This window comes from Ricinus communis, chromosome 6 (assembly GCF_019578655.1).
Source record: "Ricinus communis isolate WT05 ecotype wild-type chromosome 6, ASM1957865v1, whole genome shotgun sequence".
NCBI lineage: Eukaryota > Viridiplantae > Streptophyta > Magnoliopsida > Malpighiales > Euphorbiaceae > Ricinus > Ricinus communis.
Window position 1 is genome coordinate 26,611,741 of NC_063261.1, and position 12,659 is coordinate 26,624,399.

Below are 12,659 nucleotides of genomic sequence, written 5' to 3' on the forward strand. Positions count from 1 at the left end.
TAAATTTGTTATCAAAATAAAATTTTGATGATAATTTCTGAAATTTCACGATAGGAAAGATGAAATGAAAAGTCGATTATACTTACTAAAAGAATAATAATTGTGAATCAGCAAAAATAGTTTGTTATAGACGTAACAGTATGGTATAAAAGTCTCACAGATGTGCATCCTTTCACACATTTTACGTCTAAACACAATAAATTTTTTGTTGACTTGCTAATTTTTATTTTAGTAAGCATAATTGACTTGCCACATTATTTTTCTCATTGTAAAATTTTAAAAATTATTATCAAAAAGAGTTTTTAAAAATAAATTGAAAACAGAGGTATTTATTTTAAAATTTTGAGACAATTGGACAAAACTGTTAAAAATTACAAAATTCAGGATTTAGTTGGTAATTAGGCCTTTTAAAAGTATATACTTATGATATATACTATTTTCTGAATTTTTTAGGAAATAAATCTAAATACATAGTTTTTTGTAGATCTGAATTTTGAAATCCAATAATCATCTTTTATAACTTTTAAATACTTAAAAATCACATAATGTGATCGCTTTTGAAATATCTTAATATAATAAAATTTAAATAACACAAAATCAACTTACAAAATTAAAGAATTAAGAAATTTATCTTCAAGAAGTTATAATATTTAGTTTTTTGTTTGATGTTGTGTATTGTAAATTATTAATAAGATACTTGTTAAATTTGTTGTAATTTTTTGGAGTTTGGATTCAAATTTATTTTGGAAAGAAATTTGTGTGTTTTTATTGTTGTTAAATGCCTCCCCATTGATAGCAACGATCAATCAAAGGAGGCTAAATGATTATAGTTTGCAACCAGTCATACAAACGAGAGAGAAAAAAATAGTTAGGAGTTGTTCTAAAAGCAAATTAAAGAAAAGAAAAACAAATTAAACTAGATTTTATTTTAGTTACTAAATCATGATTTTCTCTTTTTTAAAAACACAAGTTAAATTTTGATAAATATTTTTAAATATATAATTTTTTGACAACTAGACCTTTTTATTATTAACTAGCATTTTTTTTTATGCATAAATACTAGCATATTTATACTTTATTCTCATCACGAACCAATTATATATTATAATTGTTAAATTCTTTTTAATAAGACTAAATGGGCTTTTATCCACTTAAAACAATCCCAGATTTAGTGATCTCGCCTAGAATTTAACACAAACCCTACCCAAGTTAGATTTTTCTTTTTAAAACAGTAATAAAATTTTCATTTTTTTCCGTTTAGAATTTGATCTTAGGGGTAACTTAGGCTTAAGTGGCAATTTGGCCCCCGCCCCCGGGCACACCAACTTGTAAGCCATGTCCAATTACTCCCAAACTAACTTTTTTTTGCCAATTTACTCAAGACATTTGACTATTTGGGCAGTTTACCCCAATTTAAGAGTGTATTATTGCAGGCAAGTAAATTATTAAAAATTAAACTAGATTAAAATATTAATATGCTTATGGACTCTAAATCCATCGCCTTCACTCCCTCCATTACCACCATTACTCTACTAGTTTCAAATCCAAGACATCCTCTCATGTTATTGTTAACATGATAGGTCATATTTAGATAATTTTAACTATTGAATTTATATTGAATGATTGAGATTTATTATCTGAAAAATAATTTCTTATTTTTAAAAAATTTAAATTTAACTTTTTAATAAAATGTTAAATAAAAATTACAAACATGATAAACCATATTCAAATTAAACATGAGAGAATCTTAATCTCAAAAATATATAAGTTGGATTAAAATTCCAAACGTAACCTAGTGGAGGATATCTATAGCGGCTACCCTTCAGGTTACATCGTCATTTTGAAGAGATTTTAAATTTTTTTATTTAGTATATATATTAAACTAATAAATAATTAAATTATATTTAGTGGTGGAGCTAAAAGTAAATTTAAAGGGAGGCCAAAGCTTTGCATTAAAATTAAATTGTAAAGAGCCATTTCAATGTACAATGCCTCTACAGTTCTATATAAATCTATAAAAATTGATATTATTTTAATTCTAATAATTTATTAATATAATTAAATACCATATTAGTAATTATATATAGTGCTTAGTTATTAATCAGCTAAATATATTATTTTTATTTGTTAAACTTTTTATCTACTTTTAGATTTTAATAAGTGATACCCTACATTATAAAATTTACTTATATAGCTATAAAACTAATAAATTATATAAAATAATATCAATTGGTTGTCTATAATTAAAAACAGACTTATAATGATACAGTGCCATAATGGTACTCTAACAAAATTCTAAGCTAATTTTTTTTTTTTTATAGTTTAAGAGTTTCTTCCTTTTTAAATTTTAGAAAGTGTAAAATTTTCATATTTGAAATTTAAAAAGAGTAAATACTTGCTTAGGATCTATTTAATTTTACAATAAATAAACCAAATTAAAATTAGAGTCTGTTGGTCAAGTTAAAATAGTCTAATCTAATGCATTTAAAATAAATATAATCTCACAAAAAATATAATTGTAAAAAAACTAATTTAATTTTAAAAATACCTAAATTAGGGAGCCATGATCCTTCTTGGTCACTGCTTACATTTAATAACTTTATACATACATTTAGTGTAAGTAAAAATAAACCGGATTATTCCAGTTCACGGACCTCATTGGCCATTTAAAATTCACCCATTTATGAAACAAAGGTTCATACCACTTTCCTCTTTCTTTTAATGAAGCTTATATATTATGGTCAATAAATTGAAACCCAAACGTAAAACTGAGAACATACAAGGAAAGACACTTCCAATTTCTAAAAAGTAAAGCCAAAGATGGTCGCATGAGCACTTTCGGTGTCCTTTAATTACTGTATATAATTCCCACTTTGTGGAAAAATTGACATTTGATACAGTATTTCAATTCCTTAATACTCTTTGCTCTACCAGTTTTTGCTTTCCTTTCTCTGGAAGAAATCTCTCCATATGGCGAGAAACCATGATTCAAATCCATTTTTATTTCCTTCTACATCCTCTTATTCTTCTCCATCGTCCTCGTCCTCGTCCTCCTCCTCAAAGTCGTCCTCATGGTCCTTGAAGCCATTGTCCTCGTCCTCATCTTTTCCTTGTTCATCTTCTCCAAGTATAAATTCTCCTTTCCGGCCTACTTCAGATCTTCCCACAGCACCTTCCCAACCTTCAAGTGTTTTCCCGTCTCCTGCTTCTGCTGCTGCTGTTCTTGGCCTTTGCGCTGTCTGCAGAACCTTTCATGCGTACACCGAGAACTGTTGTTTACAGGTATGCAATTTTAATAAGTTTCATTGATATTTAGTCTTCTATGTCATATTGTCCAGACTGAATTGTTTGAGCAAAAGGAAAGTTATAAATTGTTTAGGATTTACTTAAAATGTTTACAGGTACATGAGAGTTCCATTGATAAGTAGATAGCAAAGTTCATGTTTATAGTGTAAAAACTCTTGAATCTAACAATCTAATAATGAATTCTGCATAAAAGTTTTAATACTTTTAATAGTTTCAAATATTTTAACATTATTTTTAAGTTATATCGAATTATATCAAATTATAGTAGTGGATTCTTATGTTTTGAATTAGTTAATCTTTTTATTTTTGATTTTATTATGTTAAACTATTATATCATTCAGTAAAAAATAAATATTAATCAAAATTGAAATATCAATATATTATGATTATGTTCTTTTAGAATTTATTTACATATCTAAAAAATAGAATATATCATTAATTTGTAATATTTTGTGACTTAATTAACTAAAAGATATTACTTTATCAATTTCTTCATACATTTTTATATAAGGTTTTTATTTAGTTAAAGTATTTCAGTACACATTTTTTTTTTAGGTTTTAGTAATTTATAGCTTTTAACTTTTAATATATTCAAATCAAATAGCTAATTTATTTTTAAATATTAAACTGGCTGAAATTACACTAATAAAATTTAAACATTTATTTTAAGATTTTTCAGTAAGTCATAACTTTGGATTAATTATTTCAGTATTTCCGAAAAAAAATATTAAAATTAATTATTAAAAATAGAGAAATTTATTTATATACAAGATATAATTAATAGTTTAGATAAAAATAACAGTTATATATATATTTCATGATGTCGTGGATGTGCCAACTTCATATGGTACTTTTTCCTATAGGAATTCAAGAATATTCATTCATTGATCGATAAAAATAGATCTTGATCAAATAAAATTAAGTAAAATTAAAAAGTGTAAAAAGAAAATTATGCTAAAAAATTGAAAAATTATGTTTATATCTTTCAATTGTCTTAACATGAACTCAATACTTAGTATGCTTCACTCAATAGTTACTTTTAACCATTAATTTTTTTATTTTTAGATGAATCTTATTACAAAAGAATATCAATAAAAATACCTTACCTAAACATTTTAGATGTACTAAATTTCCTAAAACTCTTTATGAAAGAATATTCGAATTTTATAAAGGCTGATATTATAAATCTCATAAAAGGTGTAAAAAACTCTACAAACGAAAATTCAAGAAACCCCTAACAGAAAAAATTCAACAGATTAAAAATCTGTGTTAATTGATTAAAATAGTTTAATATAAAATAAGAAAAAAGAAGGTAGTACAAAAATAAGAACTTCGATAAAGAATTAGAGAGAAGAGAAACTAGACCTGTTCATGGGCCTGGGTACCCGCCCGACCCGCCCAGGCCCGCACTCCTCGGGCCGGGCTTGGACAGTAATTTTTGTGCACAAGCCCGGCCTGGCCCGAACCTAAAAAAGCCCGTAATTTTCGGACCGGATTTGAAATTTATATAAAAATCCAAGTTTGGCCCGGCCCGAGGTTTAATTTAGTTAAGAAAAAGAAATGTCATAACTAGGACTAAACATGTAACCTTTAGCATATAATTAAGTGTTATAAACCACTTAACTATGTATTATTTCTGTTTATAATTTTCATGTTATTAATAATATCAAACCCTAAACAACCTTGTTGTATATTACAGAACCGGATCAGGTTCGACCTGAACCCTTCCAGACCCGACCCGAACCCGCCCAAGCCCGACCTTTTTATACAGGTTTAACAATTGGTCGGGCTGGACCGGGCCGGGCCGGGCTTTTCAAAAGATTTCGGACTCAAGCTTGGGCTTAGAGATATTAAAAAATCATCGGGCCTAGGCGGGCTCGGGCTTGTATAAAATCATGTCAGGCCCGGTCAGGTCCGGCCCGAGTCCACCCAGGCCCGGCCCATGACATGTCTAAGAGAAACTGCAGATTTTGGGTGTGTTAGAATATTCTGTCACTGTTTCTTTTCTTTTTTTAGAAAAAGAAAAATTAACCGGATGCCATGGAAATAACTCGAGTACCAAGTGGGCAACATTTGACTGCTAATATTCTTTTACTGTCTTAGGGAAGCGAAAGCCAACTTGCCCCAGAATCTGTGGGATCTCTAGGAGAAGTTCCAAGTCTAGTTTCAATCAACACAGGCACTCCTAAACGGCATTTCTCTATGTTGTTTGATGCAATTGCAAATAAAGTTGCTAGTAAACAAATGGAAGATGTGCTCACTAATTTTGAACAGTACAAGGTATATGTTAAATGACATGGAGTCTTGTTATCCTTCTGTCTAATAATGTACTATAGATTTATTTGTTTCATATTTTTCTTTCACTTTATTGTCATATCAGGCCAGGAAGATCAGCAGGGAAGGTTTTATTAAAAAGTTGAGAATGGTGGTAGGAGATGCTTTACTGAAGTCAACAATAAAAAGTCTTCTTGTTTTGGAGACAGTTTGACAAAAGTTAAGTCACAGAAAGACTGACCCAATCAACTGCTTCAGATGGGTAGACAAGTGGAAATCCAAGTATTTGCCAATAGAAAATAATATTTATAAAAATTGATAGTTTAGCAATGTATTACATACAAAAATTTATACTTTTTCTTTAAAAATAAAATTTATATATTTTAACAATAAAATTAATTTACTGAAAGATGGCTGATAATAAATATGTATGATTAAAATTTTAATAAAATTTAACGATAAATTTACAGAAAAATATAGGTCACTAGTTTCTTTTCTATATGAAATCTAATTAAATTGAAAATGACTTACCAACAAAAAATATAAGTAATTAGTAATAAAAATCCAACTAATTACTGATGAATATATAAGTAATTAGCAATGAAATAATTCATTGCTAAATTGCTTGAAAACCATAATTCTTTTGGCAATGATTTCGCAAGAAGTGTATTAACAGAGGAACTTTTCCGTAAATTTAAATTTATCTTGCTGATAATTCTTTTTAAAAAAATTTTAAAATTTTTTTATTATTCTTTTTAAAAAAAATTTAAGAGATTTTTATTTACGGTTGATATACACGTCACAATAAATAAAAAATAATATATATATAAATATTTTATATTTTAATATTAGATGAATCACACATATTCTATTATGTATATTTAGGACATATTACTGGATACAAGTTTTTTTTTTGATACTACCAATTAAAATCCTCATCCTTAATTTTGTTGCAATGTTTTTTTTAAAGAAAAAAATAACTGGATTCGGATTAGAATATAACTGGTAACTTAAGAACTACCAGTGTCATGGGTATTTGTTCACAATCCAAACATCTGTGCACGGCATATTGTAAATGATTTTCCACGTAATATTTTTAAAAACCATTTAATTTTAAATGTTTATAGCTTTCCTTATTATATTAATATTTCTATTTCTTATTTTTTTTAATTTACAGAAGTTTCCATTAAAATAAAAAATATTTATATATTTAATAATTTTATAAAAAATAAGTCTTAGAATTTTATTTAAAGTCACGTTATCCATATTATTAGTACAAAGATTGAAGCATGAAGGTATTTGATCTAAGGGCCAGAAAGATCACATGTGTCATTGCTAGAATGACTGTTAAGCTTGCAAGTGTATTAGTCTCAGTGTAGCTCAATATACTATATCTTTTACTTAGGAAATTGTTACATAGTTTGTTACAATTTTTAGCGTATAGGAGTGTGAAACATCAACAGAAGTAGCTATATTTGTTTGCTAATATTGTTGTATAAAGAGCTGTGAGCTAAAGAGACAAGATGAATTGTATTAACTGATTCACATCACCACAATCTACCAACCTCTACAATCTCACCCCATACAATAGCTTCTCTTCTTTCTTATCATTCTCTCCCCCCTTCATATAAAGCCTATTCTGTTGACCTCACCTCCCTAATAAAACCTAAAACCTTTAATGATGCTATATATTTAATAACCGATTTATCATGCTCGTGGAAGATGGGGTTGACCAAGTCTATATCTTATTATGACATGAAGTCCTAGAAAATGTGTCATGATTAGACTTTAGTTGAAGAGTCCAACCCGACCTAGAACTCTGCTGACAGCCAAGAAAACAAGTACTAATATAACTAGCAAGACCTACATCCATAAAATTCTTCTTCTAATAGGATGAGAAAAGAACTTTAATACAATATTTATAGATATATGCTATTTTACCTACTCATTATACTTCAAGTCACTTTTTTCACAAATTACTGATTTAATCATCGGAATAAATGGCGGGACATTGGTTTGTTAGTTAGAGATGGCTTGTTTGGCTAATGTGAGAGAATCAGCAATTGCCTTTGCTTGATAAAGATATTGGGACACTGGTTTGTCGTCTTTGGACAGATTGTGTAATTCGATATGCAGCTGGGTACGTTGAGCATGGCTGACGACCCCATAGGCAAATGCTAAGTCTCTCCATACTTTTGAAGCAGAGTTAAGTCCAATAAGATGTGGATAGATTTCTTCTGTAATTGATGATAATAACCAAGAAAAAAGGAGTTGATCTTTAGCAAACCAAGCAGTGTATTCTAGGTTGAGAATAGATTGATTTATGGTTGAATCAATAATCTCTTTCGGATGCACAACTTCAGTACCATTGGCAATGCCATGAAGATTATAGAGATTGAAAAGTGGAGTAAACTGCAATTTCCAGGGAATGTAATTTTTTGAGGTTAGTTTGATTGAGAAGCTTTGCTGAATATTGGTCGAAGGAGTAATTAAAGAAGGGGAGGAGCTGAATGAAGGGGCTGTAATGGTGTTTGAAGAGGAAGATAAAGATGAGTTTTGCGAAGTTATTTATGAGGCAAGCTCTGATACCAAGTCAGAGATGCTATATGACATGAAAGAATGAATCTTGTCATTAGATGTGTGATGAATTAAATAGTGGTACAGATGTATAACAACCAAAGAGATAAATATATGAAAACAACTTTAACAAATATACAAATAGTTGTAACAAACATAAAACTTACTTTTTAACAAACATACAACTGACACTGGACAACCCATTGGCGCTTTCTAACCATCTTTGCAGATACTCGGGAGACCGGATTAGTCCTTGAAGATCTTATTGATAGCTCATCTTGTTGACCGAGTTATCACTATCAAGCATCAATGCTGACAAGATGCAATGAAAGTCCGGTTACAAGCATTGAAAAATAATAGTACATGAAAAATGATTGAGTTACCTCCATCGAAATAAGCAATTGGTTACAAGTGGATATACAAAATTTAAATACAAGCAGATCTCAATGTTGAAAGTTGAAAAACAAGGTTAGTTGCTAAGGGTTTTACATAGCAACTAGGTTTGGATTATCTAGAAACTTTTGTTCCTTTGCAAAGACGACCACTATTAAAATACTTCTTGCATTAGCTTCTTTCAAGCATTGGCACCTTTACCAGCTTGACATAAATAATGCTTTTTACATGGTGATTTAAATGAAGAGATTTACATGATTGTTCCTTCCAGCTTTACTGTTGATGATCTCTCTAAAATGTGCAAATTAAAGAAGTCCCTCTCTCGCCTGAAACAAGCAAGCATATAATGGAATGCCAAACTCACTACTGCCTTATTGCAGCTTAGCTTTCATCCTGCCTCATTTGATCCATCTTTGTTCCTCAAACCAAATCTACATCGTTTATAGTCCTATTAATTTATGTTGATTTGATTTTGGTCATTGATTCACTCTCATATTAAGTCCTTTCTGCATGATACTTGTAGCATTAAAGATCTAGGCAAGTTTAAATTCTTATGATACTTGTAGCATTAAAGATCTAGGCAAGTTTAAATTCTTTCTAGGACTTGACATTGCAAGATCCTTAGGAGGCATTAATCTTTATCAATTAAAAATATGCTTTGGACTTATTGACAGATTTTAGATTTCTCAATCCCAAGCCAACTCTTACTCCTATTGTTTCTACTGCCAAGCTATAGTCCTTTACTATCTGATAGCATCACTTACAAGAAGTTAGTTGGGAAGCTTCTCTATCTCTGCACTACAAGACCTGATTTGTCTTATGCTATGCAAAAGCTTTCTCGATTACTTGGATAAGCCCAAAAAGCTCACCTATCTACTGTTCACAGAGTGCTAAGATATGTTAAGGCTGCTCCTGGCAAGGGATTGTTCTTTCCTTCCACTTCTACTTTGCAACTAAAGAGCTTCATGCCCTGACACAAGGAAGTCAATATCAGGGTATGCGCCAGGTTGCTGATTTCATGACCACGAAATTGGCCTCTTCTCTTTTTACTTCTCCACTCCAAGCTGGGCCTCCAAGACTTGTATGCGCTAGCTTAAGAAGGGGTATTATCACTATGAAGATTTAAAGCATGGAAGTTATTGATCAAAGGGCCACAAAGCTCACATGTGGCCCTTAGAAAATTGATTCCATGTAGTTCGATATACTGTATCTTTTACTTAGAAAATTGATTCATAGCTTGTTACATTTCTAGCCTATAGGAGTGTTACACATCAGCAGAGGCAATTACATTTGTTTGTTGTAAGGAGCTGTCCGTTGGAATCAATGAAAATAGTTGATATTTTTTCAACAAAATATATGGACAATACATGAGTTTTTATTATAAAAAAATATTCATAAAATAATTACATATCTTTAATAATAGTATATTATATTAATTTATTAAATAAATTAATATTATAGTTTTTAAAATAAAAATTATATATGTATCGCATACGACAAATAAAACTATATATATTACGTTTTAATTTTTTTTTTAAAAACCTTGTATCGCCATATATATATTGTATCATGATATGTCGCATTCTTTCGCCAGGTGTGTGAATCCCGTTGAATTCGAGGAGTTGCTGTTGTCGTGTAACTTAGGCTATAGCTGTATCTGTTTGCTGCGGCTGCTCCGACATTAAAGCTATAAGATGACGTTGGATCTCATTGTAATTGTTGATTACTTGATTCAACATGTATCTTAGCTTTTGATTTTCTGTCTTTATGCTTTGGAGCTCCAATAGCAATTCTGCTCTCTGCAGCCCAGCCAAGTGAAATCAACCTTAAATGGACAGTCTTCAAATAAATAAAAGAAAGAAATTGTAGATCATCCTTTTCTTTTTTTATTTTATTTTTCTGGGTTATTTTTCGTATAATCTCACCTCACTTTCGGATCGTCTGTCATCAGCTTTTGATGATACCCCATCATCTGCCGATGTCTGGTCACCTTCAGTAGTGTCAAAGAGCAACCCAGTCTGCATTTAGAATTCACCATCCAAAATTATAAAAGGATTTCTGGATACATACGTCAATGTATACAACTTACTCAAGTTTGACTGGCTTCTATAATTGAGTTTGACTAATAAACTTTTTATTCACTTTTTTTTTTTCTCTTTTAAGGATAACTCAAAAGAAAAGGAAATTACCCTTGGCTTCTGATTTGACCATTTTTCTTTGTATGTGATTATATACTTGACAAACCAAACACATCCTAACTAAGTTCTCCTTTCTTGGTGAAGATAAAAACATTTTGCATTATATCACCTAGAACAGAACTTAGTGCAAAACTTGCTACTTAAGTAGCATGCATACAGGATAATAATTATTTTAGATACATATGTGGTAATGAATAAAACTTTTATATTTTAATATTAAATAATTGATATATAACTAATTATTTAAAATTAATAAAAATATATTAATAATATAATAATTAATAAAAATTATATTTTAATATTAAATAATTGACACATAATTAATTATTTAAAATTAATAAATATATATATCAATTACCCATTCATTTATAAAAAAAGTTCTAGCTTTGTTCCTCAAAACCATGTTACTAAAACCCCAAATCCTTTGACGACAGCAATCCAAACTTTGTCTCCACATCGCGTCAGATTTTAGGAATATGAAAATATAGTCATGTTTAAAAGATGAAGATTGGATTTTAATACCAGCGGATTTGTTTTTTGTGCAAATTAAATTTCAATTCCACTTAAATTTTGGCTTTTTTCTATTAAATAAATCCGATAGATAAATCCTGGAAAGGAACAATGACCTCTATTTCTGTTGATATAATTCAGTCTTCACTAAAAGATGAAAAGTGATGATAAATAAACAAATGACGGCGTACGCAACTGATTAAAAGAGTATATATAGTTCATATGTACCTGCAGGAGTTTATCAGTAGCTAAACAGCACTTCTCGGTGCAATTCTGAAGAACGATTTTGCAGGCAGAGCAAGGGCCACGGACAACAGCCGCATAAGGCGGGAGAAAATTTGAAGATTGGGAAGGTGCTAGAGAAAGATTTGGAGAAGAATATTGGAAAGGAGAATTTAGACTTGGAGAAGATGAGGAAGAAAAGAATGATGATGAGGAGGATGAGGAGAATGATAATGATAAAGGAGGAGGACAGGATGTAGAAGGAAATAAGAAGGGATTAAAATCATGGTTACTCTTCCCCATGTGGAGGGATTTTCATGAAGAGGATGAAAAATGAAGCAGATCATCAAAAAGATGTTAGGTTATATATCAATTAAAATGCGGATTGCCACTGATTATTGATATATAATTAAATAAATGATAGGAATTAGAAGATTCTTATGCACCGTTGATCCATATTTTATATTATCTTATTTTATAAAACGGATGGCCCCCCTTCCTCGTCTCTTCCCAGTTTTACCTACTTTATAGACTAATACATCTTAGAATTATTATTTAAAAGAAAAGAAAAGAGGGAAATTGCTAAGACGGTACTATTTTTCAATATTGTTTTCAATTGTTATTTAATACTTCAATTCTTTTTAGTATCAATATTTCTACTTTTATTTTAATTTAAAATATTTATAATTTTTCGATTTATTTTTACCGATATTATTATTATAAATATAATACTTTTAATTGATTTGTCACGTTAGTATTATCAACTTATTAATAACTTATTATACTAAGCAAATGAATTCATCTCTAAATGTGTAGTTCGAGAAAAAATTAAAATAAATCCTATATATTATATTCATAAAAATATAAAAATAGATCAAAAAAATATTATTTTAAATTGAAATAAAAATTAAAATACTGACATAAAAAAATTAAAATATCAATACTAATTAGATATTAATTTAGAAATTTAATAGTAAACCAATTATTATTTCGCGGCCAACTATAGGAATGCATATTTTCATGGAAAAAGGCATTGTCTACACTGAGTCTTCTATCTCCAGCAATAATTAACTTATAAATCATTTATTTTCTGTATAATTATGAACTCCATCATGATTAATACATTTAATTAGCTTTTTCATGGACATCTCTTTGCATCGTTTGCCATTATAAGACAAA

At 29.3% G+C, this 12,659-nt stretch overlaps 2 protein-coding genes across 2 annotated transcripts; one reads left to right on the forward strand and one right to left on the reverse strand.

Annotated features, from left to right (window-relative positions):
- The first annotated feature begins 2,895 nt into the window (after window positions 1-2,895).
- Window positions 2,896-5,989, forward strand: LOC8289834 (cell wall integrity and stress response component 1). Its single transcript, XM_002529655.4, has 3 exons — window positions 2,896-3,282; window positions 5,410-5,586; window positions 5,687-5,989. The coding sequence occupies exons 1-3, from the start codon at window positions 2,971-2,973 to the stop codon at window positions 5,792-5,794; spliced, it is 597 nt and encodes a 198-aa protein (XP_002529701.1). The 5' UTR covers window positions 2,896-2,970; the 3' UTR covers window positions 5,795-5,989.
- Window positions 5,990-8,359: 2,370 nt separating this feature from the next.
- LOC8288257 lies at window positions 8,360-11,839 on the reverse strand. Its single transcript, XM_002529654.4, has 3 exons — window positions 11,487-11,839; window positions 10,476-10,568; window positions 8,360-10,349 (listed from the first exon to the last, which is right to left on the reverse strand). Exons 1-3 carry the CDS (start codon window positions 11,781-11,783, stop codon window positions 10,191-10,193), a joined length of 549 nt encoding a protein of 182 aa, XP_002529700.2. The 5' UTR covers window positions 11,784-11,839; the 3' UTR covers window positions 8,360-10,190.
- Window positions 11,840-12,659: the final 820 nt, after the last annotated feature.

Excerpts from the sequence above, each read along its gene's own strand:
- LOC8289834 (XM_002529655.4), top strand. The coding sequence starts at position 2,971 with ATGGCGAGAAACCATGATTCAAATCCATTTTTATTTCCTTCTACATCC. Across the intron at positions 3,283-5,409 it reads CCGAGAACTGTTGTTTACAG|GGAAGCGAAAGCCAACTTGC; the intron begins GTATGCAATTTT and ends TTACTGTCTTAG. Across the intron at positions 5,587-5,686 it reads CTAATTTTGAACAGTACAAG|GCCAGGAAGATCAGCAGGGA; the intron begins GTATATGTTAAA and ends TTGTCATATCAG.
- LOC8288257 (XM_002529654.4), bottom strand. The coding sequence starts at position 11,783 with ATGGGGAAGAGTAACCATGATTTTAATCCCTTCTTATTTCCTTCTACA. Across the intron at positions 10,569-11,486 it reads CTACTGATAAACTCCTGCAG|ACTGGGTTGCTCTTTGACAC; the intron begins GTACATATGAAC and ends TTCTAAATGCAG. Across the intron at positions 10,350-10,475 it reads ACAGACGATCCGAAAGTGAG|AGAGCAGAATTGCTATTGGA; the intron begins GTGAGATTATAC and ends GCTGGGCTGCAG.